Here is a 13,186-nt window from a genome sequence, read left to right on the forward strand (position 1 = left end):
TTGGGAAAGCCCTCCAATCTTCATCTAATCTTCTATCCATTCAGCATCCGTTTATCTCATTCTGTTTTGGATCACTCAAAGGGGCCCAGGACTTGCTCCGGCTTCCACCTCTGCTCAGTAGAACACCCTATGCCCTCAACCTTCAAGCACATCTTTTTATGAAATTCAGACATCGTCACTGGTATTTAGAGTGATCAGATATCTACACTGAAGATGTTTCTCTTGGTCTCTGAGTTTTCCACACCTGCTAGCAAGGCAGGCACGGCAGAGAATGATCCCAGAGCCCCATTAGATGACCCATATTATTTTTTGAAATTGTGAATTTTAAAATTTGATTTTAAAAGTTATAAATACTCAACATTTGGGAAATGCACAGATACTTAAAAAGAGAATAAGAATCTCCAAAGGCATTGCACTTCCATCAAAGGCTTGAGCGGATAAATGCTACCCACACCTAAATTGATGGCCTGGGGGTGGGAAGGAGTTGTGTGTATGTTGTCTTGTTTGTTTGTTTGGGTTTTGTTTCTTTGTTTGTTTTTTGCGGTACAGGGTTTGGGTTTTGTTTCTTTGTTTTTTGAGGTACAGGGTAAGGGCTACTTTATTTTTCATGTGTGCAAGAAACACCAGTGCTCCCAGAATATCTGCTAAGTAATAACACCAATATCACCTAGAAGAAATACCAAAGGGGATAAAATCCCTTTTTGTAAACATGAGAGTGGCAAGTGATTCCCAGGGCCATCCACTATACGGAAAGTTGAGAAATAAGAATGTGGGATTTACTAAATGCCCTTCCCACGTAAGCACTTTTCCATTTTCCCATCCATGTGCTTGGTGCCTCTCATACTCTAGCTTCCTTTGCCATCCACTGTAGCAGACATGGCAGTGACAGCAGCCTCTGTGTGATGAGCTGATTCTGTTACTCCCATGGGTGGCCCTTAGTCTCATTATGTCCTGAAATCTATTAACCCTATTTGCATAGTTTCCGGAAGTCAAGTGACTCTTCCAAGGTTCTTCAGCTAATCAGAAGTAGAACTAGGATTTGAACCCAGGACTTCAAAGTTTGTGCCCTGATCACTCTGCAGTACTGTCACCAACACATCTGCATGGATCTTTACTCCTGGCTGACCTGCCCAGAGAGAAGGAATGAGTAGCTCTTTGGTGATCTTTTCATAAAGAAAGTAAGCATGGCAAACAAACAGGGGGTATATAAAACAAAAGCCAGGGCAGTTTTTTAAAAATCCAGTACCAGTAAGGTGACATGCGCAGGAGATGACAAGGGGAGCATAAGTTGGGTTCCATCTAGAATTCATAGAAGATTCCGCATTTGCATGGGTCTCCCATTCTCTCAACATCCTGCAGAAAGGAGTGCTTGGGTCAGTTGGATGCACCATGGAGCTGTGCTACAACAGAAGGGCCTGCCTCAGTGACCTCCCCTGTTATAGGACAATTGGGTGAGTGGTCTTGTCAGTGGTGGGGGTGAGGAGATCAGTATGTTTGGCTGTAACATCAAACGACTTCAGCCAGCAGTTTAGGGAAACATTGGGAAACACCAGCTGCTCTGTACTCAAAGAACTTGGGGGTCCCTAACCCCATGAGAAGATAAATTTAGACACTAGCTCCTGCTGGCCCCTCTTGACTTGTCATTGGACAACCCAGAAGAGCCTCTGGGGGCACTCAGTGGGTGAGCCCACTTGTCTCCACAATGAGTAGAGATGCTGTTGCAGGGAGCCTCGATCTGGTCACCTGGAAGGAGCTAGAAAAAGGATCCAATCAATGAGCCAGGCTGATGGAACTGAGGTTGGCTCTTTGTCCTTGTGGATAACTTGGTTGAACTCCAGCTGCCTTTTGGTGCCATAAAGGCATAGCTCCAGGGGCTGTTCTCCAGGATTAGATTTTGAAAGCCCCCACAGAGGCCTAGGAAAAGTGAGTTTGGAGGTATTCAAAGCCTAGAATTAAATAGCCCTGTGATTTATACCAAGCCCTATGAAATATTAGTTATGTGACCATGGGCAAGTTATTTAACTGATTGTGCCTTAATTTTCTCAGAGAGATAATGGGCAAAAATACCTTTCTATAAGCATCATAGGAAATTGATAATAGATTGGCAGAGATGAAAATTTGTTGGTGCAACACACTGTTCAGAAATGAATGTTCTGAGCCACTGTTTTTTTATATAATGATAATATTGGCATGCTTTGTAGGCTGGTTTGTTTCTCTTCCACACTGAATGGAAAGAATAATACACCTTGATTATCTCTAGTGACTTCAGGTCATCCTGTTATTTTCTGCCCCATCTCATATCCTATATTCTAAAAATGTAAAATGATTGAAAAATATTCATTTTTGGGTCAATTTACAAAGAAAAACATATACAATAAGAATAATCAACTGATTTTTTTTTAAGTAGAGGCAAAATATCTGAAATTCCCAAACTCCAAATTATTTCCTTTGTTGCTTAACATACTTTCACCATTTATTTTATTACAAAAATCAGTGCATAATTATTATAAAAAATAAAAATTACAAAGAAGCAGAAAGAAAAGCCCAAAGAATATTCATGCTTCCACCTGCCCAGAGGCAACCACCAGCAACCCCTTCCAAGGTCTTTTCTCTACGCAGGTATCATTATTGGGTTATTTTTGTTTTGTTTTGATTTTTGTTTTTCACAAAGCAGGATTACAGCATACCTGCAGTTATGCAGCCTGTTCTTTTGCTTTATATTACAATGTGAGCATATTTCCATTTCAATAGATATATTTTTCCAACATCACTTTAAGGCCTGCATTGTATTCCATTGTATGGGTGTACCATAATACATTCAGCTAATCCCATATGTTTAGCACTCCGGTCATTTACAGTTCTTTTTTGCTATCACAAAAAGCACAGAGCAGGCATAATTGATTTAAATGAATTCAAAATTAAGAACTAAAGGACAGAAAACACTTAGAAAAACCTGAAAAAACAGACAAAAGTGCTTTCAGATTCTAAAATCTTTACAAAATTACTCCCTGGGGTCTGTGAAAATTACCAAATCCTGATTGGAGATATTCACGTTGGAGCACCTTATTATTTCTTTACTGTTGTCATTATATTGAACCAATTTGTTTAATTAAATTATTTCTGACCCAATTTATGTTGTGGCGTCATGAGGATTAAGGCAAATAATGCATAGGAAGTATATAGAGGGTTCCTGGCTTGGAGGGGAGACTCTCCATCAAACGCTAATTCCTGTCCTCCCTCTCTCTCCTCACAATGGGAGAATGAGGCATCAGGGGCTTTATAAACAGTGGGTTCACTGGGTTTCCCGTGAGTTCTTGTTCCATCAGCCCTGGGACAAGAAGGCAAAATTGGTCCTGATTTGCCTGTAAAGAGAGGGAAAGCTTAAGCCATGCACTGACTCATTCTTCAACAGACTTTTGCAGAGATCTCGTGTGTGTCAGGCCTGTGCCTCAGACTGGGGAACACAAGGGCACAATTTGATGTGGATCCTCTTTTCTAGGAGCCCGTAGTCTAGGGGCCATGGGGGAGCCAAATGCAGAGAAAACCCCTTCCAGAGGGAGGCACGAGAGCACAGAACTAGAGCACTTGTGCCAGCTGGTCAGAGAGGCTCCTTCCTGAGGACTAAGTGGTGAACCACTGATAGTGGTTCATCACCCAATCACCCCTGTCCCTGTGGGTCACTGCAGGTCATCAATGCCATCGAGCAGGACTACCGGCTGCCCCCACCCATGGACTGCCCAGCTGCCCTACATCAACTCATGCTGGACTGTTGGCAGAAGGACCGTAACAGCCGGCCCCGCTTTGCAGAGATTGTCAACACCCTGGACAAGATGATCCGGAACCCAGCAAGTCTCAAGACTGTGGCAACCATCACCGCTGTGTGAGTCTTGTGGAAGAGGGTAACTCCCAGGTGATGGGTGGTCTTAGAGCCAGAGCCAAAATAGACAGTGATGATCCAGGCCTTGGCCAACGACCAAGGGTGGGATGTCCAGGATAACCACTGATGGAAAAAGTCCCAAAAGTCTTCCCTTCCTCTTCCTCTCACATTTCTACAATATTCCTCCCCTCTAGCATGGGCTGTAGGTAGATGTTGAGAGACCTGGTTGGTCTCCGCCTTGCATTGGCTTTAGATGGGCTGAAATAGGTGGGTCATGTCTGATCTGACTGGTACAGCACCCGCTTCTGGGGGATCCTGTTTCTAAAGCTCCTTTCTTGCTCATCACACCAGTCCATGAAGCAGAGTAGCTGCAGTCTTGGAACCTTGGCCAATATGTTCACAGGTAAAGGCCCTGGTTGCTGAGGGACAAAGAAATACAAAGCAATTAGATTTGTTTTCAATGAATGCACCAAACAACTGCCAGCTATGGCCTGGCTGAGCATCAGCTAAATTTGCATTATTAACTCATTTATTAATTCATCCTTTCAATCCAAATGTGTTGGGTGCTTATGTACCAAACACTGTTCCTGGTGCTGGCAGTATAGAATGAGCAGGACAGACATGAATCCTGGCCTCATGGAGCTTAGAAACATTTAAGTGAAGCGAACATTAGATCAGATGATCACACCAGGAAATGCAAAATTGAGGATGTAGTAAGTGTTGTGGTGGAGAAGTCCATGGGGTATTGAGAACCTACACTTTACTCTAGTAAAGGGGAGGCATCCTTGTTACAGGGCATTTCTGCTGAGAGCTTAAAGGGCAAGATGCACCACTGGACAACAAAAGAAATGGGAATAGAGGGGCAGCGTGTGTGGAGGCATGAGCACGGCATGGGCAGGACCAGTGTGGCTGGACTGCAGTTGGTGAGGGGGTTGGGGTGGGGCGCTGAGGCTGGCAAGGTGGGCAGGAGTCAGTCCCCGCACAGCATTTAGACTACATTAAGCATTTTGGACTTGATTTTCAGAGCAATGATCACCCACTGAAAGGTTTGATGCATAGTAGGATGCAGGCGGAGGTTATTGACATGGCACATCTACATTGTTAGAAGGGCTTTCTGGCTACAGGGTGGGCTTTAGACTGAGGGGATCACGCATGCATGGAGAAAGAGTGGCAGGAGAGCATTGCAAGAATTCATGGCAGAGCTGACAGTATTTCACGTTAAGGTGTCCGTTGTGGAAAGCAGTGGATGAGTTTGAAGGATTTGGGAAGTAAAATCTTTATAACTTGGCCAAGGGATCGGACGTGGCAGTTGAGGGTGAAGGAGATGTCAAGAGAGCACCCTCATTTCTAGTTTGGGTCGCTGGGTGTCTGGCAGTGCTTTGAGAATGTGCCAGAGAAGGTCGGTGGTAGGCCATCTGCTCTGTTTTTTCATGAACCTGAGGATGGATCCAAGAGAAAACAATGTTGCCAGTTGATTTATGAAGGTTTTGATAAACTGTGTATGTGTTTTTGGATGGTAAAGCTCTTGAATTTCGATTTACAAAGGCACAGTGGGCCTTGCCTTCCCTTCATACTGAATGCTGTGTTAGTCTGTCTGTCTGAGTTAACCTACATGAGACAGTGCCCAGAGGCAGAGACCCTGGCCACCGGCCTTGAGAGGTCATTCCAACTCAGGATTCTGTAAGGCAGGAAATGTCAGCCCAGGGCTCCACCGTGAGCCTCACGGTGGCAGGGGGTGCTGGCCCCACTGAGTCAGCTTGGAGTGTGGCCCTGTCCTTGTGTCCCTCCGCTGTGGCGTCACTGGATCCTCTGTCTCCCCAGGCCTTCCCAGCCCCTGCTAGACCGCTCCATCCCAGACTTCACGGCCTTTACCACCGTGGATGACTGGCTCAGTGCCATCAAAATGGCCCAGTACAGGGACAGCTTCCTCACCGCCGGCTTCACCTCCCTCCAGCTGGTCACCCAGATGACGTCAGAGTAAGTGATGAGATGGCCTCTGCCCAGCCCGCGGGCGGGTGTTGGGGTCCCTTTCCTGCTGCTCAAAAGGTGTGAGTCCTCATTTCTTTCCTCATCCCTCAGTGCCTCGTCCATGTAAAGCCAGGACCAGACAGGGGAGTGTTCTGGGAAGACGGACAGGGAGAGAGGACTGGGAGGGAAGGCAGAGATCTGTTTTCTGGGCCCCAAATGGGAGTTCAAATGGGAGTTCTTCAAAGTCATAGCCATATGTCATTTGCCTAATCACCGAGTCTCTCCCCTGTTGAAGTTTTTAAACTCATCCCATCAAAGAGAGCATCCAGATGGAAAGAACACAGCCAGCCAGCGCTTTTAACAACAGAGCAGGAAGAGGCATTGCACTGATTCAGCAACAATCTCAGACGTGTGGGGAGCTTGCGTTCCATTCTAGATGGCACTTGTAAATAAGCATACATTTTCCATCCCCCACAAATTATTTACCAGTCTGCTGCCTCCACAGGAGCATGGAGGAACACAAAAGATAAAATTATTCAAATAAGATGAGAGCCAGAAAGGGCCTTACATTCCCATGTAGTCTGTCATTTCCCCAAGAATATTCTTGGGGAATATTCTAGCACCAGTTTCGGGAGATATTCATAGATTCTCTTTGGAAAAGGTGTTCCATGGTCAAATAAATTTGGGAAATACTGTGCACTTTATCCCCTTTTTGGGTATCACCTACACATATTAGCATTGTAAAGGCCACGAGAAATCCTTAAATAAAGAAATCCATTTAAAATTATTAAATACTATGAAAAACATATTTTCAAGGGGCAGGGTTGCATGGAACTGTAGTTTGGGGATATTCGTCCAGTCCCACCCCTTCCATTCTACAGATTTAGAAGGTAGGTGAACTTAAGTGCCTGCTTTAAAAAAGGCAAGGCTTTTTAAAACCTGCTTTCCTGGCCGCCAGTTCGACATCCATGATTGTACTGCTCCACCCCAGGGCTACAGAGGTTCGCATGTTTTGCTGCACAGTGGAATTGCCTTGGCAGGGGCAGTCTTTAAAATATACTTATGCCTGGTTCCTACTCTCAGACCTTTTAATTTATTGGTTTGCAGTGATACCTGGACTTTGGGATTTTTAAGAGTGTCCCAGGTGTTTCTAACATGCAGCAAATTTGGGGAACCACTGTACTAAACCTGGCAATAATTGAATTATGTCTCTGCACTCACAGAAGCTCAGATAATCCTACCCTGGAACTTAACCACACATACACACACACACACTCACACTCACACATCAGAGTGGACGTTATGGGCTGCCTGGGCTGCAACATCTGCTGATGCTTCTGGGGTTGGATCGGGTGCCCTGTAAACACATCTCCCATGGCTAGGGGAACAGTCGGGCGCTCAGGCAGTTGCAGGCGTGCATTGATCACTATTATGTGCCAGGCAGAGTGCTCGGTGCTGGCATCCTGTCCTGCAGAATGTTGGTTGCTGAGGCCCACGGAAAAGGGGGTATCATCTACCCGTAACAACTGAATCTTCTGTCCTGGACTCTTGTGTTGCAGTCACTCTTCCTGGAGTCCAGCTCCGCCTTTTTGGAGTTCATTCTTCTTAGACATAATGGAGCCTCCATGTCCTCTAGGGAGGTGGTTTGAATGTGCATCTAACCTTGGCTCCGTTAAACATCACAATTCATTTTTTTAACCTGGATTCATCTCCTGGTGATACCTAAAAAAGACAGTCCCTGCCATTATGAGTAATTGTCAAACAGACAGCAAAAAATAAATAAAGAATAATAAAGTGAACGAAGAAGGACTTAGCAGTGGAACGCCAGCTCCCGACTCGCATAGCTAGAATGGATGTAGCTGGGAGGGCCTGGGGTTCAGGGATAGACGCGTAGCATAGTGAGGATAAAGCTTCTTCTGATTTTCCACTGTCATTCCAGCTGCATGGGGTGGGGGGGGGTGTGGTGATAAGTCACCTTATTCCACCCCTCCCTACTTACCCCCAAGTCTGAAGGAGTCAGGTGAAGTAATTCCCTCAGTCTGGGAGATGGCCACATGGAAAAAAACAAAACAAAACAAGGGGAAAACCAAAAGGAGAATGAAACTAAAAATTAAGGGATTTATTTCAATGTGAAAAAAGTCCATACACTATTGGAACAATTCAGTTTGTCTCTTGAAGGATAAAAGGTGGAGAAAGAAAATAAGCAAGTAAATAAAATATTTGTGGGATAATTGGTGAGCTCAGAATTCGAGTATGCATCCCAAAAATAATTTCTAAAAATTCAGGAGGCCATTTGACCATCTCAGCCAGCCACACTCTGGGGGGATCAGCCACCAACCAAACAAGAGGGAGGAGTTGAGCCAAAGCCTTATGAATGAGGGTCAGATGCAGTGTTCTCCTCGTGACTGGTATGCCGTGAACAAAGTGACCATCTCTGCTGGGGTCAGGGCAGTTGGGGGAAAAAGAGTCAGGACCTTAGAATAGCTCTGAAAGCAGTCCTGAAGGGGTGCTAAGTCAGGCGATGTTGTATTTGAATTGCAACTCTCACTGACCTTAAGCGTGTTACTTAACTTCCCCAAGCCCCCCTTGCTTTATCTGTAAATCTGAAGATAATAGTGTCCATCTTACTTGGTTGTTGTGAGATATAAATTGAATAGAGGTAAAGTGGCCCTGTGCCTGCCTGCAGGATGTGCACAATCAATGGTTGCTGCTAAAGTATTATTATTATTGACCTTGCAGTGAACTGTCAGTTTTTAAGAAATGTTTTCTGTAGGTTTAAATGAGATAGTGTATGGCACATGGCAAGTCCTCAAGCAATGTTATGTATTGTTATTATTAACTAAGGAGAGAGGTATGGGTCTCCCCAAGGTCAAACAGAAGCCATGAGCTTGTTCATATTAAGATTTACAGCTCAAAGAGGAATCCAATCCAACACCCAATCCCAAACATATTCCTTGGGTTTCTTGTTTGGGCAAATATTTTAATGATTTTTGAGATCACCCCTCTTCAAAACGCATGGCATTAAAATTCAAACGAAGGCAGAAAATGGAAATAGGGGAAAAACATCAGAAAACCAGGCAAACCCCATATCTTTTCAGTCTCAGTGGGTGATCACTAATTTAGGCAGAAAGCTCCACAGAATAACTGAAGCCCCAAAACAAGTGCACTTGCAGTGTTTATATATATATGTACATATATATGTGTATGTGTGTATATATATAAACACTTTTATATATAATACCTTTTGTATATAAAAAGTTCCAGTCCACCTGAGACTCATGGACACACAGAAAGGGGCTGCTGCAGAAACCATAATTGAGGAGCGTCTTTAAGTAGCAAGACCCAGCACTTCCAGGAGTGTCTAGGCAGGTGGGGACATTAGAGATGAGGGAATCTGCATGGAAAGAGTGAGCTGGAGCAAGAAAATATCCAATTAGAAGCATACCAAAGACTCAGACAAATGTATTGGGCTACTGGGATTTCAAACACTTTTCTTTGATTCTGTGATGAGCTGAAAAGCTGCCCTGACACTAAACACACTAAATGGACTTCCCTTTGTGACTTTTTCTCTCCTAGAGATCTCCTCAGAATAGGGGTGACCTTGGCAGGTCATCAGAAGAAGATTTTGAACAGCATCCACTCTATGAGGGTCCAGATGAGTCAGTCTCCAACGGCAATGGCATGAGAACTCTCATTTTCTGGGAGGGGGAGAGGAAGGAAAAGGACTACGAAGCAAAGACGAATCAGAGGTTGACCACTGTGGAATGTTCTGGAAAGATTGGCTTCTTGCCTGAGAAATGCATTTCCGTCAAAGAAGAATAAACTGGACCTGTTGCTAAGACGCCACCTTCGTTTCTCAGTGACGGAAGCATGTTTAAGATGCCATGGGAAACCAAATATGTAATAAAAATATAAGAAAGGTGATATTCAAAGGAAATGAAGACAAAACAGTATGCATTGGGGGAACGAGAGTCAACTCAGCTCCCACCCTCAGTGGGCTGAAGCAGTCCATCAGTAGGAAGAAAGGGAAGGAGGTAGAGGGAAGAAACAGAAGCAGTTTTCCATTTTCTTCCTCGCCAATGACATTCTTATCTTTTCTCCTTTTGTACTCCTCCCCCAGAGACCCTTCCCTTCTCCCACATCCATTTCCCTTTGCTCATGACCCGTGTAGGGAAGTTTCTTCAAACAAACCCCAGCTCCTGAGTCTCCAGATGTTGTTCTGTCAGTTGCCAAAGGACTTTGCTGACCACTGCATGGGGGATCCAACCAATTCAATTAATGTCTTCATATTGAAGAAGAGATGTACCTTCAATTGAAAACCTTGTTTTTCTTTTGTTTGCATTTTCTGCAAAAAGGAAAAAAAAAAGAAACCACAAATTGGGGAAAAAAAAAAGAAAAACCTGTTTCCGTGTGTGAGGGCACACATATGTATGTCTGCGTTATAAAATGACTGTGCTTGTTCGTAACAGATGCAAACAAGAAAGAAGGACCGGAAAGTCTTTGCCCCTGGGAAATCAGAAGGGGCGGGAACGTGTTGCTGGTATGGCTTTCTGGTTGGCCCCGTGGGTCTATTGGCCTAGTGGGGAGAGAGGGTAGGGAGAAAAATAAAATGGAAAGAATAAAACTCTCAAGAGTTTGCAAATTCAGACAGGAAACAGGTGAGTGGTTTGAGTTGGGTGCAGTGCGGGCCATTCTAGAATGATACTGACTAATTATTCTTAGTAACATCTGAAGAGAAGGAGAAGGAAAGTGTTTCTGGAGAATGCTCTTCTACATCCCTGGAATCTGCAATTCAAGAGGTGGCAAGGGTGAATTCTTGCCTTACCCATGGACTGGTCTAAGTGCGTGGCATTGGAGGAATGTTTCAAATGTGTCTGTGTTTCTCCTTACATTCCTTGTTGTACCTCATTATTCAATTCGCTTTTGTAAATTCCACCTAACATTTAAATATTTTTAATTTCTCCTTTTATCTTAATCTCCTTGCTAATTTTATCTGTCTAATTAAAATGAGCAGAAGCATGTCTTGGTTTACATAGAATGGTATCAGAGTGTGTGTTCCTGGATCCCAGTGGGTCATCCCCAAGTTATGAGAGGGTCCTTAACAACCATCCTTCCCCCACATTTGGGGCATCCCTGACCCCGTAACTCTAGAGAAGTGGAACATATGGGATCACTCTCACTTATATGACCCAAAGGAAGAGCTCAGTAAATAAGAGGCTCTGGAAACTCCAACATGAGGCTTAAAGAAGCCTCTGGCAAGTAAACATAAATACTCGACCAACCTGACACTTTTGAGGGCTTCATATCCAGCCCAATTTTGTAGAAGCAGTGAAAGAATATCCTAGACTGCTTGCACATGATATATTTGTGAACATGCAGTTGGGGATGGCGAGGCAATTAAGGAGCTACAGTCTTCTCATGTCGCTTATTTAATACATATTTAGGTCAGGGTCAACCTTTTCCCCTAGTCCTATGTAACTTCGTATTTGGGGAGGTCCTTTCCTTTTGAAATCACCAGCCAAGATTCTCTATAATAGGAAGCCCCTTCCAGAAGGTGCACAGGCCTGGGGGTACATCTGCAGCCCAGGGCAGCCCCACCTTAAAGGAGTGCCTTTGTGCTTGTTGTAGTTTGCTAGCTGCCGGAATGCAATAGACCAGAAACAGAACGGTTTTTAAAAGGGGGGATTTAATGAGTTGCTAGTTTATAGTTCTAAGGCCAAGAAAATGTCCCAGTTAAAACAAGTCTATAGAAATGTCCAATCAAAGGCATCCATCCAGGGAAAGATACCTTGGTTCAAGAAGGCCGATGAAGTCCAGGGTTTCTCTCTCAAGTGAGAAGGCACGTGGAGAACACAGACAGGGCTTCTCTCTCAGCTGGAAGGGCACATGGCGAACACGGTGCCATCTGCTAGCTTTCTTTCCTGGCTTCCTGTTTCATGCAGCTCCCCGGAAGGCATTTTCCTTCTGCATCTCCAAAGGCTGCTGGCTTGTGGACTCTGCTTCATGGTGCTGCGGCATTCTCTGCTCTCTCTGAATCTCCTTCATTCTCCAAAATGTTTCCTCTTTTATAGGACTCCAGAAACTTCTCAAGACCCACCCAAATGGGTGGAGACATGTCGTCGTCTAATCCAGTTTAACAACCACTCTTGATTAAATCACATCTCCAGGGAGATGATCCGATTACAGTTTCAAACATACAGTATTGAATAGGGATTGTTCTGCCTTTATGAAATGGGATTCTGATTAAAACATGGCTTTTCTAGGGAACATACCTCCTTTCAAACCAGCACAGTGCTTAATTCTTGGGAATGGGAAGAAATGGATAGAACTCTTCTCAAAAGAGTTGCATACTGCTGCAAAGAGTCCCAATCCAGCCACGTGATGGCTGGAAGAGAAAATTTCCCATTATTAACGGCTTACCAATTCCACACACAATTTACTAATTATCCCCAAAGACCTCAATTCATGAAGTGTCTTACAAGCCCAGGCAATTCGGCTAATCTTCGCTCAATTTTCCACAGGATTGGATTTTAATTTGTCACCAATTCCTCAGGCAGCATCCTTAATCTGAAACCCTCAATGTGCCTCCACCGATGCTGGCCTGCCTTCTGGCTGTGGACGAAGCTGAGTCAACTTAAAGGTCATGCCACACTGTTTGGTTTGATTTTGCCAAAAGATCCCAGAAAGGACAGAGAGTGAACCCAAAGTGCACAAGGGTCAACAGAGCCAAGACCAGGGGACGTCGAGGCACAGTTCCCAGTGGGAAGGGCACAGCCACTGTGTGCACACACTCTTCCCCCTCCCTGCAGGTGCCATGATGGCATCAGCTGCCATATTTCTCCACACCCCATGCCCAGATGAGCTACAGAGCACACGGCTGAGATGTGTGGCTAGTGAGTGAGACCTCACGTGTCCCCTTCAGCACTCACTGGGTCAGTCAATCATCTGTCTGAGCCTCAGTTTCCTTATCTGTGGAATAGGATATTATCACCTACCTTCCATGAAGAGTATCTAACATTCCTGAGCTGTTCTCCATGCTTTAGAGAAAGCTAAATAGTTTACGTATCTTAACTCTCATACAATAACCTTGGAAAGTAGAAGTAGGTACTATTATCCTCATTTTTCAGGTGAAGAAACTGAGAAACAGGAATCTTTCCCACATCGCACAATGGTGAAGCCAGGGTTTTGCCTCAGTCTGGCTCCAGAATCCACACGCTCCACCACTACCCCAGTGGGTCTCACACTTGAACTAGTATAAAACACAGATTGTGGACCCCACCGGGGGTTTCTGATTCAGTAGGTCTGGGGTTGGAACTCAGGAGTTTGCATTTCTCCAAAGTT

At 44.6% G+C, this 13,186-nt stretch overlaps 1 protein-coding gene across 2 annotated transcripts in view; it reads left to right on the forward strand.

Moving 5' to 3' along the window:
* The window catches only part of EPHB1 (EPH receptor B1), a 395,735-nt gene extending 384,751 nt beyond the window's left edge, over positions 1-10,984 (forward strand). For both annotated transcript variants that reach the window (XM_077130185.1, XM_077130186.1), the window contains 3 exons: positions 3,687-3,880; positions 5,699-5,854; positions 9,422-10,984. In XM_077130185.1, coding sequence (XP_076986300.1) covers positions 3,687-3,880; positions 5,699-5,854; positions 9,422-9,530 — 459 coding nt within the window. In that variant the 3' untranslated portion in view covers positions 9,531-10,984. The remainder of the gene's footprint in view (positions 1-3,686; positions 3,881-5,698; positions 5,855-9,421) is intronic.
* The last annotated feature ends 2,202 nt before the right edge of the window (positions 10,985-13,186 follow it).

This window comes from Tamandua tetradactyla, chromosome 15, assembly GCF_023851605.1.
Source record: "Tamandua tetradactyla isolate mTamTet1 chromosome 15, mTamTet1.pri, whole genome shotgun sequence".
NCBI lineage: Eukaryota > Metazoa > Chordata > Mammalia > Pilosa > Myrmecophagidae > Tamandua > Tamandua tetradactyla.